This window comes from Aquarana catesbeiana, linkage group LG03 (genome assembly GCF_042186555.1).
Source record: "Aquarana catesbeiana isolate 2022-GZ linkage group LG03, ASM4218655v1, whole genome shotgun sequence".
NCBI classification, from domain to species: Eukaryota; Metazoa; Chordata; class Amphibia; order Anura; family Ranidae; genus Aquarana; species Aquarana catesbeiana.
Window position 1 is genome coordinate 743,884,627 of NC_133326.1, and position 26,392 is coordinate 743,911,018.

Consider the following 26,392-nt stretch of genomic DNA (forward strand, 5'->3'; position numbering starts at 1 on the left):
CCACTCAGTCCTAACCTGAGACTGCCGGATAGCCACCCCATAACCAGAATCCACCACTCAGTCCTAACCTGAGACTGCCGGATAGCCACGCCATAACCAGAATCCACCACTCAGTCCTAACCTGAGACTGCCGGATAGCCACCCCATAACCAGAATCCACCACTCAGTCCTAATCTGAGACTACCGGATAGCCACCCCATAACCAGAATCCACCACTCAGTCCTAACCTGAGACTACCAGATAGCCACGCCATAACCAGAATCCACCACTCAGTCCTAATCTGAGACTACCAGATAGCCACCCCATAACCAGAATCCACCACTCAGTCCTAATCTGAGACTACCAGATAGCCACCCCATAACCAGAATCCACCACTCAGTCCTAACGTGAGGACTGCCAGATAGCCACCCCATAAGCAGAATCCACCACTCAGTCCTAACGTGAGACTACCGGATAGCCACCCCATAACCTGAATTCACCACTCAGTCCTAACCTGAGACTACCGGATAGCCACGCCTTAACCAGAATCCACCACTCAGTCCTAACCTGAGTCTACCAGATAGCCACCCCATAACCAGAATCCACCACTCAGTCCTAACCTGAGACTGCCAGATAGCCACCCCATAACTGATAGCCCCCCCATAACCAGAATCCACCACTCAGTCCTAACATGAGACTACCGGATAGCCACCCCATAACCAGAATCCACCACTCAGTCCTAACCTGAGACTACCGGATAGCCACCCCATAACCAGAATCCACCACTCAGTCCTAACGTGAGACTACCAGATAGCCACCCCATAACCAGAATCCACCACTCAGTCCTAACCTGAGACTACCGGATAGCCACCCCATAACCAGAATCCACCACTCAGTCCTAACGTGAGACTACCAGATAGCCACCCCATAACCAGAATCCACCACTCAGTCCTAACCTGAGACTACCGGATAGCCACCCCATAACCAGAATCCACCACTCAGTCCTAACGTGAGACTACCAGATAGCCACCCCATAACCAGAATCCACCACTCAGTCCTAACCTGAGACTACCAGATAGCCACCCCATAACCGGAATCCACCACTCAGTCCTAACCTGCTGAGACTACCAGATAGCCACGCCATAACCAGAATCCACCACTCAGTGCTAACCTGCTGAGACTACCAGATAGCCACCCCATAACCAGAATCCACCACTCAGTCCTAACCTGAGACTACCAGATAGCCACCCCATAACCGGAATCCACCACTCAGTCCTAACCTGCTGAGACTACCAGATAGCCACGCCATAACCAGAATCCACCACTCAGTGCTAACCTGCTGAGACTACCAGATAGCCACCCCATAACCGGAATCCACCACTCAGTCCTAACCTGCTGAGACTACCAGATAGCCACCCCATAAACAGAATCCACCACTCAGTCCTAACCTGAGACTGCCGGATAGCCACCCCATAACCAGAATCCGCCACTCAGTCCTAACCTGAAACTACCAGATAGCCACCCCGTAACCAGAATCCACCACTCAGTCCTAACCTGAGACTACCTGATAGTGGTGGATTCTTCTTATGGGGTGGCTATCTGGTAGTCTCAGCAGGTTAGAACCTTTCAGCCACTCCAAGACTACCACTCAGTCATAACCCGAGATCAATGGATGGCAACCCCACCCCAAGACCAAAGACTACTGCTCAGCCAGCCCATAACCAGAGACTACCGCTAAGCTATCCCATAACCAGAGACTACCTCTCAGCCACCCCAAAACTGGACACTACCATTCAGCCACTCCAAAATCAGAGATTACCTCTAAGCGACACCAAAACCAGAGATTACCACTCAGCCACCCCATAACTTGACACTGGTACTCAAAAACCCCACAACCAGAGAATACCACTCAGCCACCCCATAACTGGAGACTACCACTCAGCCACTCTATAATCAGACACTATAACTCAGTTACCCTATAACCAGACACGATCACTCAGCTACCCCATAACCAGAGACTACCACTCAGCTACCCCATAACCAGAGACTACCACTCAGCTACCCCATAACCAGAGACAACCACTCAGCTACCCCATAACCAGAGACAACTACTCAGCCACCCCATAACTGGACACTACTGCTCAGAAACCCCATAACCAGAGATGATCACTCAATCACCTCCCTAATTGGAATCTACCACTCAGCCACCACATAACCAGAGACTACTGCTGATTCTGGCCATAACTGGAACATACCTCTCCGCCACCTACATAAGTAGAGACTACCGTTCAGCCACCCCAAAACCACAGCCTTTGGCTCAACCACCCCATATCTGGAGACTACCTCTAAGCAACCTCATAATCAGAGACTGCTGCTCAGCCACGCTAAAGCTGGAGCATACCTCTCAGTCACCCCATAATCAGAGACTATTGCTTGTCCACCCAATAACTGAAGATTACTACTCAGCCACCCCATAATGAGAGAATACTGCTCAGCCACCCCATAATCAGAGAATACTACTCAGCCACCCCATAATCAGAGACTACTGCTCAGCCACCCCATAATCAGAGACTACTGCTCAGCCACCCCATAATCAGAGACTATTGCTTGTCCACCCAATAACTGAAGATTACTACTCAGCCACCCCATAATGAGAGAATACTGCTCAGCCACCCCATAATCAGAGAATACTACTCAGCCACCCCATAATCAGAGACTACTACTCAGCCACCCCATAATCAGAGACTATTGCTTGTCCACCCAATAACTGAAGATTACTACTCAGCCACCCCATAATCAGAGACTATTGCTTGTCCACCCAATAACTGAAGATTACTGCTCAGCCACCCCATAATCAGAGAATACTGCTCAGCCACCCCATAATCAGAGACTACTACTCAGCCACCCCATAATCAGAGACTACTGCTCAGCCACCCCATAATCAGAGACTACTACTCAGCCACCCCATAATCAGAGACTACTGCTCAGCCACCCCATAATCAGAGACTACTGCTCAGCTACCCCATAACCAGAGACTACTACTCAGCCACCCCATAATCAGAGACTACTACTCAGCCACCCCATAATCAGAGACTACTGCTCAGCCACCCCATAATCAGAGACTACTGCTCAGCCACCCCATAATCAGAGACTACTGCTCAGCCACCCCATAATCAGAGACTACTGCTCAGCCACCCCATAATCAGAGACTACTGCTCAGCTACCCCATAATCAGAGACTACTGCTCAGCCACCCCATAATCAGAGACTACTGCTCAGCTACCCCATAACCAGAGACTACCACTCAGCTACCCCATAACCAGAGACAACCACTCAGCTACCCCATAACCAGAGACAACTACTCAGCCACCCCATAACTGGGCACTACTGCTCAGAAACCCCATAACCAGAGATGATCACTCAATCACCTCCCTAATTGGAATCTACCACTCAGCCACCACATAACCAGAGACTACTGCTGATTCTGGCCATAACTGGAACATACCTCTCCGCCACCTACATAAGTAGAGACTACCGTTCAGCCACCCCAAAACCACAGCCTTTGGCTCAACCACCCCATATCTGGAGACTACCTCTAAGCAACCTCATAATCAGAGACTGCTGCTCAGCCACGCTAAAGCTGGAGCATACCTCTCAGTCACCCCATAATCAGAGACTATTGCTTGTCCACCCAATAACTGAAGATTACTACTCAGCCACCCCATAATGAGAGAATACTGCTCAGCCACCCCATAATCAGAGACTACTGCTCAGCCACCCCATAATCAGAGACTACTGCTCAGCCACCCCATAATCAGAGACTATTACTCAGCCACCCCATAATCAGAGACTACTGCTCAGCCACCCCATAATCAGAGAATACTGCTCAGCCACCCCATAATCAGAGACTACTGCTCAACCACCCCATAATCAGAGACTACTGCTCAGCCACCCCATAATCAGAGACTACTGCTCAGCCACCCCATAATCAGAGACTACTACTCAGCCACCCCATAATCAGAGACTACTACTCAGCCACCCCATAATCAGAGACTACTGCTCAGCCACCCCATAATCAGAGACTACTGCTCAGCTACCCCATAATCAGAGACTACTGCTCAGCCACCCCATAATCAGAGACTACTGCTCAGCCACCCCATAATCAGAGACTACTGCTCAACCGTTTGCGAGAAGGAGAAAAAATGTTGGAACTTTATATGAGGCCATGACATGTCGTGCATTGGTCTCCATTCCATATTCGTTGAGAAAAAAATAGGAAAAGGGGAATTGGGAAAATAGGACTTTATATGATACACATCACTTAGGTTGAATCAATCAATTAATAGTAGAAATATTTATTGTTAGCCATAATTAGGCAATGTATACCGGTAACATTAATAATAATAGATCAATATGTACAATACAGAATAAAGAAGGACATGATAAGTACATCATATAACAATCCAGGTAATATAATAGAAGTTATTGCACACATGAAATAATGAACCGGCAACATCCCTAATGCATAAAAGGACATAATAAGGAATAAAATAGCATATAAGATTACATGATTGATTCAAACAGTAAAACCCTAGTAAACCCATGATTAATGTGGCATAGCATCAAAAATTCATGCTCGACGCGTTTCGTGGGTTGTTTCCACTCATCAGGAGCAGCTATACATTGGAGGTATCTATAATAGAGTAAAATAAAAAAAAATCTTTCATCAATGGTAATTGATCAAAGAATAGGGAGAAGAGGGACATAGAACTTATAGTCCAATCATTCTTACCTATGGGTAGCTAATGTAGAGTATGGGTAATAATGATAATGAAGATACATCGGAGGTACCAGGGGGCGAAAGACCGCCCCCCCGGGAGCTGAGGTGATGGCTGTGCAGGCGGCGATAGGGCCAGGTGTATAATAATAGGTATTGGCCCCGTGGGGCTTCTGTATCAATAAATAATTAAGGAAGGGTGTTAACATACAAATAGAGGTGCCATGGTAGTGCATAGGAGAATATTAAGTGAAACGAAAGGGGGGGGGAGGGGAGGGTTTTTGGGTGATATGAAGTGATAGGAAATATTATATATATTTTTCTATTTCCTATCACTTCATATCACCCAAAAACCCTCCCCTCCCCCCCCCTTTCGTTTCACTTAATATTCTCCTATGCACTACCATGGCACCTCTATTTGTATGTTAACACCCTTCCTTAATTATTTATTGATACAGAAGCCCCACGGGGCCAATACCTATTATTATACACCTGGCCCTATCGCCGCCTGCACAGCCATCACCTCAGCTCCCGGGGGGGCGGTCTTTCGCCCCCTGGTACCTCCGATGTATCTTCATTATCATTATTACCCATACTCTACATTAGCTACCCATAGGTAAGAATGATTGGACTATAAGTTCTATGTCCCTCTTCTCCCTATTCTTTGATCAATTACCATTGATGAAAGATTTTTTTTTATTTTACTCTATTATAGATACCTCCAATGTATAGCTGCTCCTGATGAGTGGAAACAACCCACGAAACGCGTCGAGCATGAATTTTTGATGCTATGCCACATTAATCATGGGTTTACTAGGGTTTTACTGTTTGAATCAATCATGTAATCTTATATGCTATTTTATTCCTTATTATGTCCTTTTATGCATTAGGGATGTTGCCGGTTCATTATTTCATGTGTGCAATAACTTCTATTATATTACCTGGATTGTTATATGATGTACTTATCATGTCCTTCTTTATTCTGTATTGTACATATTGATCTATTATTATTAATGTTACCGGTATACATTGCCTAATTATGGCTAACAATAAATATTTCTACTATTAATTGATTGATTGATTCAACCTAAGTGATGTGTATCATATAAAGTCCTATTTTCCCAATTCCCCTTTTCCTATTTTTTTCTCTACTGCTCAACCGTCCCATAATCAGAGACTACTGCTCAACCGTCCCATAACCGGAGACTATCACTCAGCTCCCTCATAAGCCCAGACAATCACTCAACCTGCCCCAACTTGAAGACCAAAGCTCATCAGTCCACACAACCCGAGCCCAGTGCTGGGGAGGACATTCACCATACAATCAGGACAACCAATACGGGTCAGTAAGGGAAGAGAAAGAAGACCCCTATACACAGACTGAAGAGTGAAAAAATATTGAAAGATGCCAAAAATTCAATGTAAAATATGCTGTGACCCCGCTCTACCCAACAGGAGGAGCCGTAAACCTCCATGAGGGACATGTGGTGGAACTGGGGGACAGTGACCCAGGAAGGCTTCATAAACTGGGGAGCTGTCAGAAATCTCACTACTGGCCTTATAACCCATATAGGAAGTACAACCGCCCATATAACAGAGGATACTCACTCAGGAAGTAAATGTAAAGGATGGCCGGCACCAACATCTTCGGGAAACGTCCACAGCGCAGTCCACTCCGTTTATATCTGTATGAAAGAGTACACATCGATATCTATATCTTTATACTTCGAGATATAGGACTATCTGTACACTGCAACTATATAGCAACCCCTATATATATATAATGGTGTGTTCTGCTCACATTGCCTGTCCTTCCCGTCCCATCTTCCAGCAGGTCTCTGTAGTCCTCCCTCTGTCCTCTATGGGGTTCTATAGGTTCTGTGGTCCGTATTTGGCTGGTTTGATGACTTTGAATAACAAATTTGCAGGCAGCTGGTAAGCAAATCTTGTGGAGGGTGTAATGGAAGGCGCACAGAGCGCGGTGTGTTCTCACATTTCCATATAGACTACAGACGGGCTATACATCCACATCACCCCCACCTCTCATGTCAGAGGTTGTACACAGAATTTACATAGTCAAGTAAACCTCCTAGAATGGAGCACAGTGACCCCATAGAATGGAGCAGTGACCCCATAGAATGGAGCAGTGACCCCATAGAATGGAGCAGTGACCCCATAGAATGGAGCGCAGTGACCCCATAGAATGGAGCGCAGTGACCCCATAGAATGGAGCAGTGACCCCATAGAATGAGCGCAGTGACCCCATAGAATGGAGCGCTGTGACCCCATAGAATGGAGCGCAGTGACCCCATAGAATGGAGCGCTGTGACCCCATAGAATGGAGCGCAGTGACCCCATAGAATGGCAAAGTGACCCCATAGAATGAGCACAGTGACCCCATAGAATGGAGCGCTGTGACCCCAAAGAATGGAGCGCTGAGACCCCAAAGAATGGAGCGCTGTGACCCCATAGAATGGAGCGCAGTGACCCCATAGAATGAGCGCAGTGACCCCATAGAATGAGCACAGTGACCCCATAGAATGGAGCGCTGTGACCCCAAAGAATGGAGCGCTGAGACCCCAAAGAATGGAGCGCAGTGACCCCATAGAATGGAGCGCTGTGACCCCATAGAATGGAGCGCAGTGACCCCATAGAATGAGCGCAGTGACCCCATAGAATGAGCGCAGTGACCCCATAGAATGAGCGCAGTGACCCCATAGAATGGAGCGCTGTGACCCCATAGAATGGAGCGCTGTGACCCCATAGAATGGAGCGCTGTGACCCCATAGAATGGAGCGCAGTGACCCCATAGAATGGAGCGCAGTGACCCCATAGAATGGAGCGCAGTGACCCCATAGAATGGAGCGCAGTGACCCCATAGAATGGAGCACAGTGACCCCATAGAATGGAGCACAGTGACCCCATAGAATGGAGCGCTGTGACCCCATAGAATGGAGCGCTGTGACCCCATAGAATGGAGCGCTGTGACCCCATAGAATGGAGCGCTGTGACCCCATAGAATGGAGCGCAGTGACCCCATAGAATGAGCGCAGTGACCCCATACAATGGAGCGCAGTGACCCCATACAATGGAGCGCAGTGACCCCATACAATGGAGCGCAGTGACCCCATACAATGGAGAGCAGTGACCCCATAGAATGGAGCACAGTGACCCCATAGAATGAGCGCAGTGACCCCATAGAATGGAGCACAGTGACCCCATAGAATGGAGCACAGTGACCCCATAGAATGGAGCACAGTGACCCCATACAATGGAGCGCAGTGACCCCATAGAATGGAGAGCAGTGACCCCATAGAATGGAGCACAGTGACCCCATACAATGGAGCGCAGTGACCCCATAGAATGGAGAGCAGTGACCCCATAGAATGGAGAGCAGTGACCCCATAGAATGGAGAGCAGTGACCCCATAGAATGGAGAGCAGTGACCCCATAGAATGGAGCGCAGTGACCCCATAGAATGGAGCGCAGTGACCCCATAGAATGGAGAGCAGTGACCCCATAGAATGGAGAGCAGTGACCCCATAGAATGGAGCACAGTGACCCCATAGAATGGAGCACAGTGACCCCATAGAATGAGCGCAGTGACCCCATAGAATGGAGCACAGTGACCCCATAGAATGGAGCACAGTGACCCCATAGAATGGAGCACAGTGACCCCATAGAATGAGCACAGTGACCCCATACAATGGAGCGCAGTGACCCCATAGAATGGAGAGCAGTGACCCCATAGAATGGAGAGCAGTGACCCCATAGAATGGAGCACAGTGACCCCATAGAATGAGCGCAGTGACCCCATAGAATGGAGCACAGTGACCCCATAGAATGGAGCACAGTGACCCCATAGAATGAGCGCAGTGACCCCATAGAATGGAGCACAGTGACCCCATAGAATGGAGCACAGTGACCCCATAGAATGGAGAGCAGTGACCCCATAGAATGGAGTACAGTGACCCCATAGAATGGAGTACAGTGACCCCATAGAATGAGCGCAGTGACCCCATAGAATGGAGCACAGTGACCCCATAGAATGAGCGCAGTGACCCCATAGAAGGAGCGCAGTGACCCCATAGAATGGAGCGCAGTGACCCCATAGAATGGAGCGCAGTGACCCCATAGAATGGAGCAGTGACCCCATAGAATGGAGCGCAGTGACCCCATAGAATGGAGCAGTGACCCCATAGAATGGAGCGCAGTGACCCCATAGAATGGAGCGCAGTGACCCCATAGAATGGAGCGCAGTGACCCCATAGAATGGAGCGCAGTGACCCCATAGAATGGAGCGCTGTGACCCCATAGAATGGAGCGCTGTGACCCCATAGAATGGAGCGCTGTGACCCCATAGAATGGAGCGCAGTGACCCCATAGAATGGAGCGCTGTGACCCCATAGAATGGAGCGCAGTGACCCCATAGAATGGAGCGCTGTGACCCCATAGAATGGAGCACAGTGACCCCATAGAATGGAGCACAGTGACCCCATAGAATGAGCGCAGTGACCCCATAGAATGGAGCAGTGACCCCATAGAATGGAGCGCAGTGACCCCATAGAATGGAGCGCAGTGACCCCATAGAATGGAGCAGTGACCCCATAGAATGAGCACAGTGACCCCATAGAATGGAGCGCTGTGACCCCATAGAATGGAGCGCTGTGACCCCATAGAATGGAGCGCTGTGACCCCATAGAATGGAGCGCTGTGACCCCATAGAATGGCACAGTGACCCCGCCATCCCAGGATTCATTGTATTGAAGGGCCAGCTAAGGGTTTACCAGCAGCCACACGTCTCTTGTAGGGGGGGGGGGCTCGTACCAGGAATGTAGTATTACAATATGGGGGTGCCAAGCGTCATCACAGCACCTCACCATACAAATCAATACAAGAGGGCTAGGAGGACCCTGCACAGAAGAGCTTCCAATCTATAGAAGTGATTGAAAAAAAGGTAATAAACTGGAAGGGATGAGCTGATGGAGAGGGGAAGATAGTCAGCTGTTAGGTGGGATAGACATCCCTGAAGAGATGTGTTTTCAGGGATCTCCTGAAGGAAAGGAGGACAGAGTAGGAGATGGTTAAATAGATTGGGGTAGGGAGTTCCAGAGGATAGGAGGGGCTCTGGACAGATAGGGGTAGAGAGTTCCAGGTTCCTGAGACCAGCCTAGGGGGGGCTACCAGCAATTCCTGGTCCAAGAGACCATTCCCTGGGTTCCTGAGACCAGCCTGGGGGGCTACCAGCATCCCTGGGTCCAAGAGACCATTCCCCAAGGGGGCTACCAGCATTTCCCAGTCCAAGAGACCATTACCTGGGTTCCTGAGACCAACCTGTGGGCCACCAGCATTCCCCGGTACAAGAAACCATTCCCCAGGTTCCTGAGACTAGCTTAGTTGGGCTACCAGCTTTCCCCGGTCCAAGAGACCATGCCCCAGGTTCCTGAGACTAGCCTGGGGGGATACCAGCTTTCTCCAGTCCAAGAGACCATTCCCTGGGTTCCCAAGACCAGCCTAGGGGGGCTACCAGCCATTCCTGGTTCAAGAGATCATTACCTCAGTTCCTGAGACCAGCCCAGGGGGTCTACTAGCATTCCCTGATCCAAGAGGCAAATCCCCAGGAACCTGAGACCAGCCTGGGGGACTACCAGCATTCCCTAGTCCAAGAGACCATTCTCCGGGTTCCTGAGACCAGCCTGGGGGACTACCAGCATTCCCAGGTCCAAGAGACGATTCCCCAGGTTCCTGAGACTAGCTTAGGGAGGCTACCAGCTTTCCCTGGTCCAAGAGACCATTCCTCAGGTTCCTGAGACCAGCCTAGGGGGTGGGGGCTACCAGCAATTCCTTGTACAAGAGTCCATTACCAGGGTTCCTGAGACAAGCTTAGGGGGGCTACCAGCATTTCCTGATCCAAGAGACCATTACCTGGGTGTTCCTGATATCAGCCTAATGGGGCTACCAGCATTCCTTGGTCCAAATATACCATTACCTGGGTTCCCAAAACCAGCCAGGGAGGCTACTATTATTACCCAGGCCACGAGACCTTTACCAGTGGTTCCAGAGAGCAGCCTAATGTAGCTACCAGCAACCCGTAGTCCAAGAGACCATTTTCCCAGGTTCCTGAGACCAGCTTAGGAGGGATACCAGCAATCCCCAGTCAAAGAGACCATTCCCCGGGTTCCCAAGACCAGCCAGGGGAGGTACCAGCAAACCACAATCCAAGAGACCATTAGCCTAGTGCCGGAGACCAGGCACGGGGCTACCAGCAACCCCTGTTCCAAGAAAGCATTACTTGGAATCCTGAGACCAGCCAGGGGGGCACCAGCATTCCCTCATCCAAGAAACCATTACCTAGGTTTCTGAGACCAGCATGGGGGGCTACCAGCATTCCCCGGCCCAAAAGACTATTACCCAGGTTCCTGAGACCAGCCAGGAGGTATAGTGGCATTTCCCTGATCTCCAAAACCAGCTCAGAGTGCCAGCAGCATTTGCCACGGTCCCAGTAACCAGCCAAGGGGCTCCCAACGTTATCCAAATCTGAGAGACCAGTCAGGCAGCTATCAGCATTTTCCAGATATCCCCCCCCCCCCAAAGACTGGATGAGGTTGGAGAACTTTAGTGTCATATTTTAGATTCTGTAGATCAGATAAATTGTGGACTTAAACTGCATACACACACACACATACATTCATTCGGACACACCGGGGGGGGGGGGGGGGGGTTTAGTCCTTTGAAGATCCTGTATATGTAGAAAGGACCCCCCCCCTCCCTCTATACTCCATGGCACCCTCCAATGTCATTTCCCAGCCGCACCATTCCAGATCAGCACACTCTTTTTGTATACCGGAAACACGGCAGATTCTATCGGCAACCTCCAAAGAATTCCACACCAGGAAAATTAACGGAAACATTTTTATTAAAAAACACATTTTATGGCAGTGACTGTTAGAAATAGAGAGCACATGATTAGGATAAAGCGATAAGGATTGGGGGAGGGGAGGGGGGTAGAAAACTTTAGTGAGACGTATTGGCCTCTTTCTGGGGCCTCATCCTCATTCAGAGTCCAGCTCATCCTTCACTAGAAGTTTCTTCCCTTTCTTGGGTTTGATCTCGTCCCGACATTTGCGGCATTTCAGCGTCCTGCGGAGACAAACAGCGTTTATTAGTCAGCGACCCTTAACCGACATTGGTGTTCATCAACCCTCCCCAGGTCCCGGGCAGCCACCTGTTGGGTGTGCCACCTCCCCAGATCCCGGCAGCCACCTATGGGGTGCGCCACCTCCCCAGATCCCGGCAGCCACCTATGGGGTGCGCCACCTCCCCAGATCCCAGGCAGATGGCGCCCCAGATCCCGGGCGGCCACCTGTGGGGTGCGCCACCTCCCCAGATCCCGGGGCGGCCACCTGTGGGGTGCGCCACCTGCCGAGATCCCGGCAGTCACCCATGGAACCCCACCTCCCCAGGTCCCGCAGTCACCCATGGAGCCCCACCTTCCCAGGTCCCGGCAGTCACCCATGGAGCCCCACCTCCCCAGGTCCCAGCAGTCACCCATGGAGCCCCACCTCCCCAGGTCCCAGCAGTCACCCATGGAGCCCCACCTCCCCAGGTCCCAGCAATCACCCATGGAGCCCCACCTCCCCAGGTCCCGGCAGTCACCCATGGAGCCCCACCTCCCCAGGTCCCAGCAGTCACCCATGGAGCCCCACCTCCCCAGGTCCCAGCAGTCACCCATGGAGCCCCACCTCCCCAGGTCCCGCAGTCACCCATGGAGCCCCACCTTCCCAGGTCCCAGCAGTCACCCATGGAGCCCCACCTTCCCAGGTCCCAGCAGTCACCCATGGAGCCCCACCTCCCCAGGTCCCAGCAGTCACCCATGGAGCCCCACCTCCCCAGGTCCCAGCAGTCACCCATGGAGCCCCACCTCCCCAGGTCCCAGCAGTCACCCATGGAGCCCCACCTCCCCAGGTCCCAGCAGTCACCCATGGAGCCCCACCTCCCCAGGTCCCAGCAGTCACCCATGGAGCCCCACCTCCCCAGGTCCCAGCAGTCACCCATGGAGCCCCACCTCCCCAGGTCCCAGCAATCACCCATGGAGCCCCACCTCCCCAGGTCCCAGCAATCACCCATGGAGCCCCACCTCCCAAGGTCCCTGCAGTCACCCATGGAGCCCCACCTCCCAAGGTCCCGGCAGTCACCCATGGAGCCCCACCTCCCCAGGTCCCAGCAATCACCCATGGAGCCCCACCTCCCCAGGTCCCAGCAATCACCCATGGAGCTCCACCTCCCCAGGTCCCAGCAATCACCCATGGAGCTCCACCTCCCCAGGTCCCAGCAGTCACCCATGGAGCCCCACCTCCCCAGGTCCCGGCTGTCACCCATGGAGCCCCACCTCCCCAGGTCCCAGCAATCACCCATGGAGCCCCACCTCCCCAGGTCCCAGCAATCACCCATGGAGCTCCACCTCCCCAGGTCCCAGCAATCACCCATGGAGCTCCACCTCCCCAGGTCCCAGCAGTCACCCAAGGAGCCCCACCTCCCCAGGTCCCGGCAATCACCCATGGAGCCCCACCTCCCCAGGTCCCGGCAGTCACCCATGGAGCCCCACCTCCCCAGGTCCCAGCAGTCACCCATGGAGCCCCACCTCCCCAGGTCCCGGCAGTTACCCATGGAGCCCCACCTCCCCAGGTCCCGGCAGTCACCCATGGAGCCCCACCTCCCCAGGTCCCGGCAGTCACCCATGGAGCCCCACCTCCCCAGGTCCCGGCAGTTACCCATGGAGCCCCACCTCCCCAGGTCCCAGCAGCTACAGGGTGGATGACTGTTGCAGTCCACCCCGAGCACGTACCTGACACTGCGCCCCCCAATATCCCTCCACATACACACTCGTCTCAGGTCACGCCCACATTTATAAGCGGAGCTCAGCGGCGCCCTCTTCTCTCTCTCTCTGCCATATTACAGAGCGGGATAACTTACAATTTCTGGGGCTCCGCTTTGTTGTCCTGACCCTCCAGGGCGTCATTTATCTTCTTGAGCATTTCGTAGCGCTCACGTCCTCGGATCTGGAGGAGGAAATTAGGCAGCGTCAAGAGGGAAAAACAAGATGGGGAGGAGCCAGAGGGAAGGCGGGGTTACCTGGAGGGTGAAGACTTCCTCCTCGTTGATGAGCCGTTTTTTGGGAATTAGGGCATCTAACATCTGAGGGTTCGGAATGGCTGGAAGGACGAGAAACACAAGGTCGTTACAGCAAACCCCTCCCCCTCATTACTTAAACCCCTCCCCCTCATTACTTAAACCCCTCCCCTGGAGAATTAAAGGGAATTCCTGCACCACCCCATAACTCAAACCACTCCTGGCCTGGAATGCCAGAATTCCTCAACCACCCCATGCTGATGAAGCGGGAGGAGCACCGCACTCAGCCAATCCTCACCGGCCCCTCTCTTGGTCCCCGCCCCCGCAGAGTCTCACCTCTTTTCCCGCTGCCCTTCAGCTCCTTCTTCTTGGCGAAGTTCTCCTCCTCCGTACGGCGGTCTCTGCCGGGGCAGGCGCACACACGGACCTCGAAGCAGCGCCGGCCCAGGAGGACACCCCTGGAAGGACATGGAGGGATCAGAGAGGGGCAGACAGAGGATGATCCCCATCATAGCTGAACCCCTAAATAAACAGGACCACCTTTAGTGCCTGAAACATGTTACAGCAGCAAATTAGAATGTGCAGTGTAAGGGAAGACACTATGAAGATCGATAAGGCAATTAAACCCAACATAGAGCACAGCAAGGGGAGAGCCAAGACCGTTCTCTCTGGTGGGACAGGTCCTCTTTGAGAGCCGGTCACATGACTATTCCAACAGGGTTTACGATTGGCTCCCAAAACACGATACTCACTCCTTAGACTCCAGGGTGATGATGGTCATGATGGGTCGGCGGTTCATTCCCCCCATACAGGAACTGTTACACATGTAGTTCAGGAGGATGGTTGTACACTGGGACCCCACCTGGAAAGGAGAGTACATGAGGGGTCACTGGAGATTCCACACACCCCAATACACCCCCCTCCCCCAACTGCTCCCATCTCCACCAATAGGGGCACCCAGAGCACAGGAGAGATCACCAAGGAATGCACACACCCCATCTCCCCCCAGCCCAACCGTTCCCCCCAATATGGCCCCTGGAACCCACAGCACAGGAGGTCCCAGAGGATTCCACACACCTCCCCTTCCCCCACCCCAACCATTCCCCTCCCCCCCCCCCCCCCCAATATGGCCCCTGGAACCCACAGCACAAGAGGTCCCAGAGAATTACCCTCCCCCAATACCTAACCCCCACCACCACAATATGGCCTCTCGAACCCACAGCACAGGAGGTCCTAGAGGATCCCACACATCTCCCGCTCCCCCAAATACATACCCCACCTTTCCCCTCCACCACAATATGGCCCCGGAACCCAGAGCATGGGAGAGAACAAGGATTCCACACACCTCCCCTCCCCCCACCCCCAATACATACCCCACCTTTTCCCCTCCACCACAATATGGCCCCTGGAACCCAGAATACAGGAGGTCCCAGGATTCCACACATCTCCCCCTCCCCCAATACCTACCCCACCTTTCCCCTCCACAATGATGCCCCCATGAACCCACAGCACAGGAGGTCCCAGAGGATCCCAAACACCCCCCCCCCCCACCCCAATACATACCCACCTTTCCCCCCTCCATCACAATATGGCCCCTGGAACCCACAGAACAGGAGGTCCCAAAAGATCCCCCCCCCCCCCCATACCTTTCCCCTCCACCACAATATGGCCCCAGCTCACCTGGGGCTCCTCATAGGGCAAGCACACGCTGTGCCGCCCATTAACATCCTCTGCATACTGTGCCATGGAATTCCCTTCGATGCGGATCAGGTGACTTCGAGGGGCGTAATCTAAAAGATAAATAGATAACGACTTGATTCAGAGGAAGTCATGTGTCAACATTGTTGTTATCAGAGGTTTTGTGTGCCCCGACTGGGTTACTTCCTGTCCTCAGGACCCCAGAGGTCTTCCTGTGAGCTCCTTGTATCTACTTCCTAGCCTGAACTGAGAGCTTGATGCCGATTGGTGGCACATTTTCCAGACCGCAGAGCGGCTGGATAGAATTAACAGGATTTTGGTACTTACCGTGAAACCCAAATTCTTGGAGCTCAGTGAGGAACACAGGAGATCAGATACAGTCGGGTTCTACTGCTGACCACAGGAGGACCAGCAAACAAACATTGCGTGTTAGTCCAGTATAAGCCCATCCTACTCCCAGCATCCCTCTCTTTTGTGGAAAAAGAGGTACCAACAGCTTCTTATTTTTTCTCTGGTCTTTTGAAGGACACAAATTCAAAAGCTGTGAAGATGTCGAAATCACAGCCCCAGGAGGGTAACGGCAACTAAACACGGACACACACACAAACAAACATCAGAACTTGGGAAGAGCCACCTGAAGGACCTCACACCCGAAGCCGGCATCAGATAAGACCTGAACATCCAACTGGTAAAACCTGGACACCCACGTGAACGGAACACCAGATGGAAGCCTTGCAGATCTTGAAAACAGCTTGATGCTGAAAAGCCTAAGAAGCATGTACAGATCTGGTGGAGCGCGCCAAGGCAGGAGAGGATGGAACCCCAATATTAGGACCAGAAGCTTTAATGGTGGAAGAAGATGGTTCTCCTTTATGAAGACCATCAGATATGAGGAGGATGTTCAGTCTAATGGAAGACGTTTACAGCCAAACCTGCATCCAGGCCTCTCCTGATGAGTTGGACAGGAGGGACTGAAAAACTATGTTCTGGTTGAGGTGAAAAATGATAAAACCACTTAAGGTTGGAAGGCAGTTCTTGGCCTCAACACCATCTTGTCCTTGAGCAAGACCAGAATAGGTTCTTTACAGGATAGAGCCATCAGCTCAGATACTTACATCACAGCAACTAAGAACCCAAACCTAAGTGAGAGTGGGAGTGGAAGGGGGAATACCTCCAAGGAGGTTCGAAAAGGTGTTTTTATAGTGTTGACATTACCAAAATCAGATACCGCAAAGTCACGCAAGAGCAAACAGGAGGAGTTGACCTATAAAAAAAAAAAAAAAAAAAAAAAGATAAGGACTCAACGGGTAGTCAGCACTCTCCAAACTGCGTCCCTTTGCTCTTCTCGGTCGGGCCTCTGGGGCCCAAAATCCTCCCATTCCCGTTGACACCTACAAAAAGGCACAATTCCTCCCACTGTAATCTAAGATTGGGCGTTGTGTACTTCCACTGGATGCCAGGACATTTTCTACCCTCACTGGCCCTAGTCTAGCTCCCCCTAAAGTCTGAAGGACAGCACAATGGCTCTTTGTTTAGAAAGTTTGGAGACTCCTGATCTAGAACAAGACCACCAGTGCATAGACTGGATCCTGAATGGTATGAAGGGCCAAATTCCTGGTTCACGCCCATATGCATAAATGCCAGGTTTTGCACAAGAATCTGAGATGAAAGTTTCTTGCCTGGCACTAAGCAAAGTGCGGCTTCCATGTGTAAAAGGTAGACCGCTTAGACATCCACTTTTTAACCAAGTACTCCTCAAACAAGTATAAGGCTGATAAGACGCTTGGGGAGGGACAAACCATTCATCAAGGTTCCTCCAGTCTCAAAAGGAAGGCTGAGAACAGCTGCGCCAGAAAGGTCTTGGTTGCTTTGGTAGCCTTAAGGAAGCCTAGACTGGGCCAGTCGCCGGGTAGACGCTCAAGGCCAGTCGCCGGGTAGACGCTCAAGGCCAGTCGCCGGGTAGACGCTCAAGGCCAGTCGCCGGGTAGACGCTCAAGGCCAGTCGCCGGGTAGACGCTCAAGGCCAATCCCGCGTAGACGCTCAAGGCCAATCCCGCGTAGACGCTCAAGGCCAATCCCGCGTAGACGCTCAAGGCCAATCCCGCGTAGACGCTCAAGGCCAACTCTCAAGTTTCAAAGTGGTGCATAGCACATCGATGGCTGAAATTCTAAACAGTCTCCTTTCATTTTGGGGTGCTTGCAGAAGACTGACTCCTTCGGTGTAGGTTTGTCTGTCAACAACTTCGCAGACTAAATATCAGATGGGGTCTCTGTGGTGAGAAGGTTGGAGGCTGCAAGATAAGGATGCTGCAGGGGAAGACATAGAAACCCGCTTTTGGCCTCACCGGTCAGCAACCACAAAATGTGCCATTTAGTCCATGAAATAATGCATGCATCAAATATTGATAAACTACCCACCTATAACTGACCCCATGCGGCAGTTGTAAAATAACCAAAACCTTCAGTTGCCCCATAGTTTACATGTAGCCCACCTCCCCCTCAGAATTACCCCATGGGAAAATTGTAAAATACACAAAACACTTTCAACCTACGGTAGATGTAGCAGGATCCCCCTCCCTGAAAAGGGAGCAACCGATATCCATACAATATATTGGAAGGTATGATGAGACCTCCTCCCCAAACTACACTATAGACTCCACCATAAACAAACATTGTAGAAGAAACCCCGCCCCTTCTGGGGTCACTTACCATCACCTGGCTCCACAGATCTCTCATGATGAGGGCACCGCTTCACCACCTCTGCCATGTGCTCCGATTTCTTGTACACCGCCACTGCACGGAGCACGGAACCATTGGGAGGGGGGGACTGAACGTGGATCAGAACCGGGCAGGTCTTCGCAGATTGGCAGAACAGCTTGTTCAGGTCTGGGGAGTACTGCAAACAGGATGGGGGAGGGGTGAGCCAATAGGGCCCCGAACCAAACTCTGGGTGTATTAAACCCCCCCCCCCCACCACATTAGAGGTGTCCGCTCATCCAACTCCCCCCGACACAGGGCGTGTCCGCTCATCCAACTCCCCCCGACACAGGGCGTGTCCGCTCATCCAACTCCCCCCGACACAGGGCGTGTCCGCTCATCCAACTCCCCCACCAATACAGAACATATCCATCACACAGAAGATCTCCCCACCAACACAGTTCCTATCACACTGGAGCACAACTCCCCATCACTCCAGGGACCCACCTACTCCTCATTTTCCATCACTCCGGAGACCCACCTACTCCTCATTTTCCATCACTCCGGAGACCCACTGTGACAGACCTAGCCGGGACAGAGGCTTTTGGAGGGGACTGAATGCTAGCCTCTTGCCTACCGATTATGGGCCCTGGCATTTGGGGGAACGGTGCTCTTTGTGAGCTGTATGCCTGGGGACCCTGGAGTTGGTGTTACTTTAGATTCAGGTCCATGTCCCCCCAAGACACACAGACTCTGGGGACCCTGGATATGCCATATTACAAATAGTGACTAATTCATACTGTTAGATGCTAATGTCATCAAATCCAGCTACCTGTCTGTTGTCTTCTATAATGTAAATGAGACTAGTGTGGCTTCTCTTTCAGCCATTGTTGTCTGGGATAATTAACTCTGCTATTGTATGAAGGAGTTCTGTGTTGAGATGTATGATAATGTGTATTGTATAGTCGGTGAGTTAGGAGACGTGAAGTCTGTCCTAAAGGTCATGTCTCTCAGTCACCTAGGCTGTCTAAAGGATTAGATAATTATCTTATGTTAATTAGGTTTCTGGTGAGAGGTTGTAGTTTCATCCTGCTGTATATATTTGTGTGAGATCTCAAAATAAAATTGATTCCTGCTTGACCCTCAACACAGAGCCTCGTCCCGTACTTTGGGGGGAGAATTATTTGTATGGGTTTCTTGTTCGGCTGATCGGAGTGTTCAGAAATGGAATGTCCTAAACGGCTTTAACCCCTTTCATACTCGGGGTGTCGTTACACCCACCTACCCCTCCCATCGCTCCAGGGACCCACCTACCCCTCCTCTCCCAACGCTCCAGGGACCCACCTACCCCTCCTCATCTTCCATCACTCCAGGGACTCACCTACACCTCATCTCCCATCGCTCCAGGCACCCACCTATCCTTCCTCTCCCATCGCTCCAGGCACTCACCTACACCTCATCTCCCATCGCTCCAGGGACCCACCTCATCTCCCATCGCTCCAGGGACCCACCTCATCTCCCATCGCTCCAGGGACCCACCTACCCCTCACCTCCCATCGCTCCAGGGACCCACCTACCCCTCATCTCCCATCGCTCCAGGGACCCACCTACCCCTCATCTCCCATCGCTCCAGGGACCCACCTACCCCTCATCTCCCATCGCTCCAGGGACCCACCTACCCCTCCGCTTCCATCACACAGGAAGGAGACCACCTCACTCACCCCCATGGATCATCTCTCTCCCCCCCCCCCCCAACACAGGGCCCCCCCCTTTCCCCACACACACCTGATCACATAGGGCCCCCCCGCCTTTCCCCACACAAGGGCCCCCCTTTTCCCACACACACCCGATCACACAGGAGCCCCCCTTTCCCCACACACACCCGATCACACAGGAGCCCCCCTTTCCCCACACAACCCCGATCACACAGGGCCCCCCCGCCTTTCCCCACACAAGGGCCCCCCTTTTCCCACACACACCCGATCACACAGGAGCCCCCCTTTTCCCACACACACCCGATCACACAGGAGCCCCCCTTTCCCCACACACAGGAGCCCCCTTTCCCCACACACACCCGATCACACAGGGGCCCCCCTTTCCCCACACACACCCGATCACACAGGGGCCCCCCTTTCCCCACACACACACCCGATCACACAGGGGCCCCCCTTTCCCAACACACACACCCGATCACACAGGGGCCCCCCTTTCCCAACACACACCTGATCACATAGGGCCCCCCTTTCCCCACACAACCCCGATCACACAGGCCCCCCCCCCTTTCCCCACACACACCCGATCACACAGGAGCCCCCCTTTCCCAACACACACGATCACACAGGGGCCCCCCTTTCCCAACACACACGATCACACAGGGGCCCCCCTTTCTCCAGACACACCCGATCACACAGGGCCCCCCTTACCCCACACACACACACACCTGATCACACAGGGGCCCCCTTTTCCCCACTAACACCTAATCACACAGGGCCCCCCCCTTTCCCCCACACACACACACCTGATCACACGGGCCCCCCTTTCCCCACACACACACACCTGATCACACAGAGGCCCCCTTTCTCCACACACACACACCTGATCACACAGAGGCCCCCTTTCTCCACACACACACACCTGATCACACAGGGGCCCCCTTTCCCCACACACACACACCTGATCACACAGGGGCCCCCCCTTTCCCCACACACACCTGATCACACAGAGGCCCCCTTTCCCCACACACACCTGATCACACAGGGGCCCCCTTTCCCCACACACCTGATCACACAGGGGCCCCCTTTCCCCACACACAGCTGATCACACAGGGGCCCCCTTTCCCCACACACAGCTGATCACACAGGGGCCCCCCCTTTCCCCACACACAGCTGATCACACAGGGGCCCCCCCCCTTTCCCCACACACAGCTGATCACACAGGGGCCCCCTTTCCCCACACACAGCTGATCACACAGGGGCCCCCTTTCCCCACACACAGCTGATCACACAGGGGCCCCCCCCCTTTCCCCACACACAGCTGATCACACAGGGGCCCCCCCCTTTCCCCACACACACCTGATCACTCAGGGCCCCCCCCTTTCCCCACACACAGCTGATCACACAGGGGCCCCCCCCTTTCCCCACACACACAGGGGCCCCCCCTTTCCCCACACACACAGGGGCCCCCCCTTTCCCCACACACACAGGGGCCCCCCCTTTCCCCACACACACAGGGGCCCCCCCTTTCCCCACACACACCTGATCACACAGGGGACCGCTCACAGCTTCCATCCAGCCTCTGACTGCATTATGTTACAGGACAGCTGCAGATCATCTCTTCTCCGGAGCTTCGCTTCATGGGGAGATCCTGCAGAACATCACTGCCAACTGCCTGAATCTCGGGGTACCCGTCCCCCACTCAAGGGGGCTCCATTCCTGGAGAGTGCTGCAACTCCACATCTCTCCACTCTGTTCTATGGTGAGTGAGGAGGAGGAGGAGGAGGAGGAGGAGGAGCTGCACACACAGACCAGGATCCCAACTAGTCTGGACATGTTCAGGACAGGGCCGGTCCTGTGTCTCATCCTCAGCACACGGGGCCCGTCCCGTCCCTCACACCCAGCAGGGGGCCCGTCCCTCACACCCAGCACACGGGGCCCGTCCCTCACACCCAGCACACGGGCCAGTCTCGTCCCTCACACCCAGCACACGGGGCCCGTCCCTCACACCCAGCACACGGGGCCCGTCCCTCACACCCAGCACACGGGGCCCGTCCCTCACACCCAGCACACGGGGCCCGTCCCTCACACGTACCGTACAGGTGACAGACTTGGCGGTCCCGTTCTGCTCGAACTCCAGCTCCAGGTGGTGGTTCCCGGGGTAATCCTCGGTGGAGGGGACGGCGGTGGATGGTGGAGGAGTGAAGGTGCTGGTGATCCCGCCTTCCTGTAAGGTGGTCATGGTGGGGGGAAGGGAGTAAATCAACTCCTGATAATGGAGAGGAATGAGAAGAAGAAAAGTGACGAGCGATGACAATAAGGACGATGGAAACCCAACAATAGAAATCCTGCGAGAAATTAGTGAGACTCCTTCCCCACCCCGAGACCCACCCAGGAAACCCCATACATGGCAGGAGACACCTGAGAACATGGCGGGGGGCACACAACGGGGTCACTTACCGGAAATCCCTCTTCTGGACAATTAACCGTCTGTATGGCCGGCAACCTGAAGAATAAAAGAGAACATCATCTGTACCAAAATAACACACATCACTACAATGTTCCGCCCTTTGTAGGGTGACAAGCCTGCTCCTCCTCCTGCTGGGTGACAGAAGGGAGCTAGGAGTCTGACCTCCTCCTCTTGTGGGGTGACAGTGGTGTACTGGGGTCTCAGCAGTGGGGTGTTGTGGGGTATAGCGGAGTGTCAGCAGTGGGGTGTTGTGGGGTGTTGTGGGGTATAGCGGAGTGTCAGCAGTGGGGTGTTGTGGGGTACATCGGAGTGTCAGCAGTGGGGTATAGTGGGGTGTTGTGGGGTACATCGGAGTGTCAGCAGTGGGGTGTTGTGGGGTATAGTGGGGTGTTGTGGGGTACATCGGAGCGTCAGCAGTGGGGTGTTGTGGGGTATAGTGGGGTGTTGTGGGGTACATCGGAGCGTCAGCAGTGGGGTGTTGTGGGGTATAGCGGAGTGTCAGCAGTGGGGTGTTGCGGGGTATAGTGGGGTGTTGCGGGGTACATCGGAGTGTCAGTAGTGGGGTATAGTGGGGTGTTGCGGGGTACATCGGAGTGTCAGCAGTGGGTGGAAAGTGTGAAGAAGTTGTGCTGTTTGAGTGCTGGTTTTTGCTGTGTTGCATTTTTAGGTTCTAACACCTTTTTCTGACACTTTTTAAACAGGTTTTTTTTCCCGTTGCTTCCTCCAGCCCACTAATTAAGGGGAGTGGTTGTTGGTCACAGGTGATTGAGGCCTATAATATAACCTTCTGTAGGACTCATTGTGAGCGGATCATCTTTGAGTTTGCTGGAATTTGGACCAAGTGGAACTGGACTTAATGGCGAGTTAAAAAACCAGAGTAGAAAAGAAGAGGTTGTATCGGGGGTGAGGTACCTGTATATTGTAAGTACATGAGAGTGCTGGGAGTGTACAGGGGGGCTGTATTGAGTATTGGTGTCAGGAAGTACCTTTGTATTGTGAGTACCTGCAATGTTGTCTGAGCAGTGTGTGTATTGTGTGTGTGGATCGTTAGTACATGTGTGTGCAAAGAGGGGGGTGGAGACAAAGAGGTGCCGGCAAGGGCCAGCACAGAGGGGGGTGGAGACAAAGAGGTGCCGGCAGGGGCCAGCACAGAGGGGGTGGAGACAAAGAGGTGCCGGCAGGGGCCAGCACAGAGGGGGTGGAGACAAAGAGGTGCCGGCAGGGGCCAGCACAGAGGGGGGTGGAGACAAAGAGGTGCCGGCAGGGGCCAGCACAGAGGGGGTGGAGACAAAGAGGACCCGGCAGGGGCCAGCACAGAGGGGGTGGGGACAAAGAGGTGCCGGCAGGGGCCAGCACAGAGGAGGGTGGAGACAAAGAGGACCCGGCAGGGGCCAGCACAGAGGGGGGTGGAGACAAAGAGGACCCGGCAGGGGCCAGCACAGAGGAGGGTGGAGACAAAGAGGACCCGGCAGGGGCCAGCACAGAGGGGGGTGGAGACAAAGAGGTGCCGGAAGGGGCCAGCACAGAGGCGGAGACAAAAAGGACCCGGCAGGGGCCAGCACAGAGGGGGTGGAGACAAAGAGGTGCCGGAAGGGGCCAGCACAGAGGCGGAGACAAAAAGGACCCGGCAGGGGCCAGCACAGAGGGGGTGGAGACAAAGAGGTGCCGGCAGGGGCCAGCACAGGAGGCGGGTGGAGACAAAGAGGACCCGGCAGGGGCCAGCACAGAGGTGGTGGAGACAAAGAGGACCTGGCAGGGGCCAGCACAGAGGAGGGTGGAGACAAAGAGGACCCGGCAGGGGCCAGCACAGAGGAGGGTGGAGACAAAGAGGACCCGGCAGGGGCCAGCACAGAGGAGGGTGGAGACAAAGAGGACCCGGCAGGGGCCAGCACAGAGGTGGTGGAGACAAAGAGGACCTGGCAGGGGCCAGCACAGAGGTGGTGGAGACAAAGAGGTGCCGGCAGGGGCCAGCACAGAGGGGGGTGGAGACAAAGAGGTGCTGGCACTAGCAAAGAGTAGATGGGTGACAGTCAGGAGGGGTAGAGGGGGAAGTGCCAGGGAGGCCGATCCAGGACTGGAGCATCCCAATAAGTACGCTCCATTGAGTGACATTGGTGAAACCAGTCAGGGACCAGCACTGCTGGAGATGAGGGACTCTCCTAGCTGCCGGGGGAAGAACTCCTCCAGTGAGAGTGGGGGGGCAGCAAAGGGAAAGGAAAGACAGATTCTGGGGGTAGGGGACTCAATTCTTAGAAGGACAGAGAGGGCAATCTGTAACCAAGACCTGAAGCGCCGAACAGTATGTTGTCTACCGGGCGCTCGGGTTCGGCACATCACGGATCTTGTGGACAGATTACTGGGAGGGGCTGGGGAAGACCCGGCTGTCATGGTGCACGTTGGCACCAATGACAAAGTCAGAGGCAGATGGAGTGTCCTAAAGAACGATTTTAGGGACTTAGGTGCTAAATTGAGGAAAAGGACCTCCAAGGTAGTGTTCTCAGGAATACTACCGGTACATCGAGCCACACCAGAGAGGCAGAGGGAGATTAGGGAAGTAAACAAGTGGCTGAAGAGCTGGTGTAGTAAGGAGGGGTTTGGGTTCCTGGAGGACTGGGCCGACTTCTCAGTCGGTAACCGGTACTATAGAAGGGACGGACTGCACCTAAATGAGGAGGGTGCAGATCTGCTGGGAATGAAGATGGCCCAAAAATACATCCCTGGGAATTACAGACCAGTTAGCCTAACATCAATAGTATGTAAACTCTTGGAGGGGATGATAAGGGACTATATACAAGATTTTAGTAATAAGAATGATATCATTAGCTGTAATCAGCATGGATTCATGAAGAATCGTTCTTGCCAAACCAATCTATTAACCTTCTATGAGGAGGTGAGCTGCCATCTAGATAAAGGAAGGCCCGTAGACGTGGTGTATCTGGATTTTACAAAAGCATTTGACACAGTTCCCCATAAACGTTTACTGTACAAAATAAGGTGCGTTGGCATGGACCATAGGGTGAGTACATGGATTGAAAACTGGCTACAAGGGCGTGTTCAGAGGGTGGTGATAAATGGGGAGTACTCAGAATGGTCAGGGGTGGGTAGTGGGGTTCCCCAGGGTTCTGTGCTGGGACCAATCCTATTTAATTTGTTCATAAATGACCTGGAGGATGGGATAAACAGTTCAATCTCTGTATTTACAGACGATACTAAGCTAAGCAGGGCAATAACTTCTCCGCAGGATGTGGAAACCTTGCAAAAAGACCTGAACAAATTAATGGGGGAGGGGCGACTACATGGCAAATGAGGTTCAATGTAGAAAAATGTAAAGTAATGCATTTGGGTGGTAAAAATCTGAATGCAATCTATAGACTGGGGGGAGAACTTCTGGGGGGATCTAGGATGGAAAAGGACCTGGGGGTCCTAGTAGATGATAGGCTCAGCAATGACATGCAATGCCAAGCTGCTGCTAACAAAGCAAACAGAATATTGGCATTAAAAAGGGGATCAACTCCAGAGATAAAATTATAATTCTCCCGCTCTACAAGACTCTGGTCCGGCCGCACCTGGAGTATGCTGTCCAGTTCTGGGCACCAGTCCTCAGGAAGGATGTACTGGAAATGGAGCGAGTACAAAGAAGGGCAACAAAGCTAATAAAGGGTCTGGAGGATCTTAGTTATGAGGAAAGGTTGTGAGCTCTGAACTTATTCTCTCTGGAGAAGAGACGCTTGAGAGGGGATATGATTTCATTGTATAAATACCGGACTGGTGACCCCACAATATATAAATACCGGACTGGTGACCCCACAATATATAAATACCGGACTGGTGACCCCACAATATATAAATACCGGACTGGTGACCCCACAATATATAAATACCGGACTGGTGACCCCACAATATATAAATACCGGACTGGTGACCCCACAAT

General features: G+C 53.0%; 2 protein-coding genes across 2 annotated transcripts in view; both read right to left on the reverse strand.

Moving 5' to 3' along the window:
- Window positions 1-6,439, reverse strand: part of LOC141133886 (uncharacterized) — a 38,985-nt gene extending 32,546 nt beyond the window's left edge. The window contains exon 1 of the mRNA XM_073623487.1: window positions 6,364-6,439. Within this exon, the coding sequence (XP_073479588.1) occupies window positions 6,364-6,400 (37 nt within the window). The 5' untranslated portion in view covers window positions 6,401-6,439. The remainder of the gene's footprint in view (window positions 1-6,363) is intronic.
- A 5,214-nt stretch (window positions 6,440-11,653) lies between these two features.
- Window positions 11,654-26,392, reverse strand: part of TP53 (tumor protein p53) — a 34,233-nt gene continuing 19,494 nt past the window's right edge. Inside the window, exons 3-11 of the mRNA XM_073623488.1 lie at window positions 22,452-22,497; window positions 22,087-22,260; window positions 18,292-18,478; window positions 15,565-15,674; window positions 14,637-14,746; window positions 14,221-14,342; window positions 13,888-13,967; window positions 13,729-13,814; window positions 11,654-11,895 (exon numbers count right to left, since the gene is read on the reverse strand). Of these exons, the coding sequence (XP_073479589.1) occupies window positions 11,808-11,895; window positions 13,729-13,814; window positions 13,888-13,967; window positions 14,221-14,342; window positions 14,637-14,746; window positions 15,565-15,674; window positions 18,292-18,478; window positions 22,087-22,260; window positions 22,452-22,497 (1,003 nt within the window). The 3' untranslated portion in view covers window positions 11,654-11,807. The remainder of the gene's footprint in view (window positions 11,896-13,728; window positions 13,815-13,887; window positions 13,968-14,220; window positions 14,343-14,636; window positions 14,747-15,564; window positions 15,675-18,291; window positions 18,479-22,086; window positions 22,261-22,451; window positions 22,498-26,392) is intronic.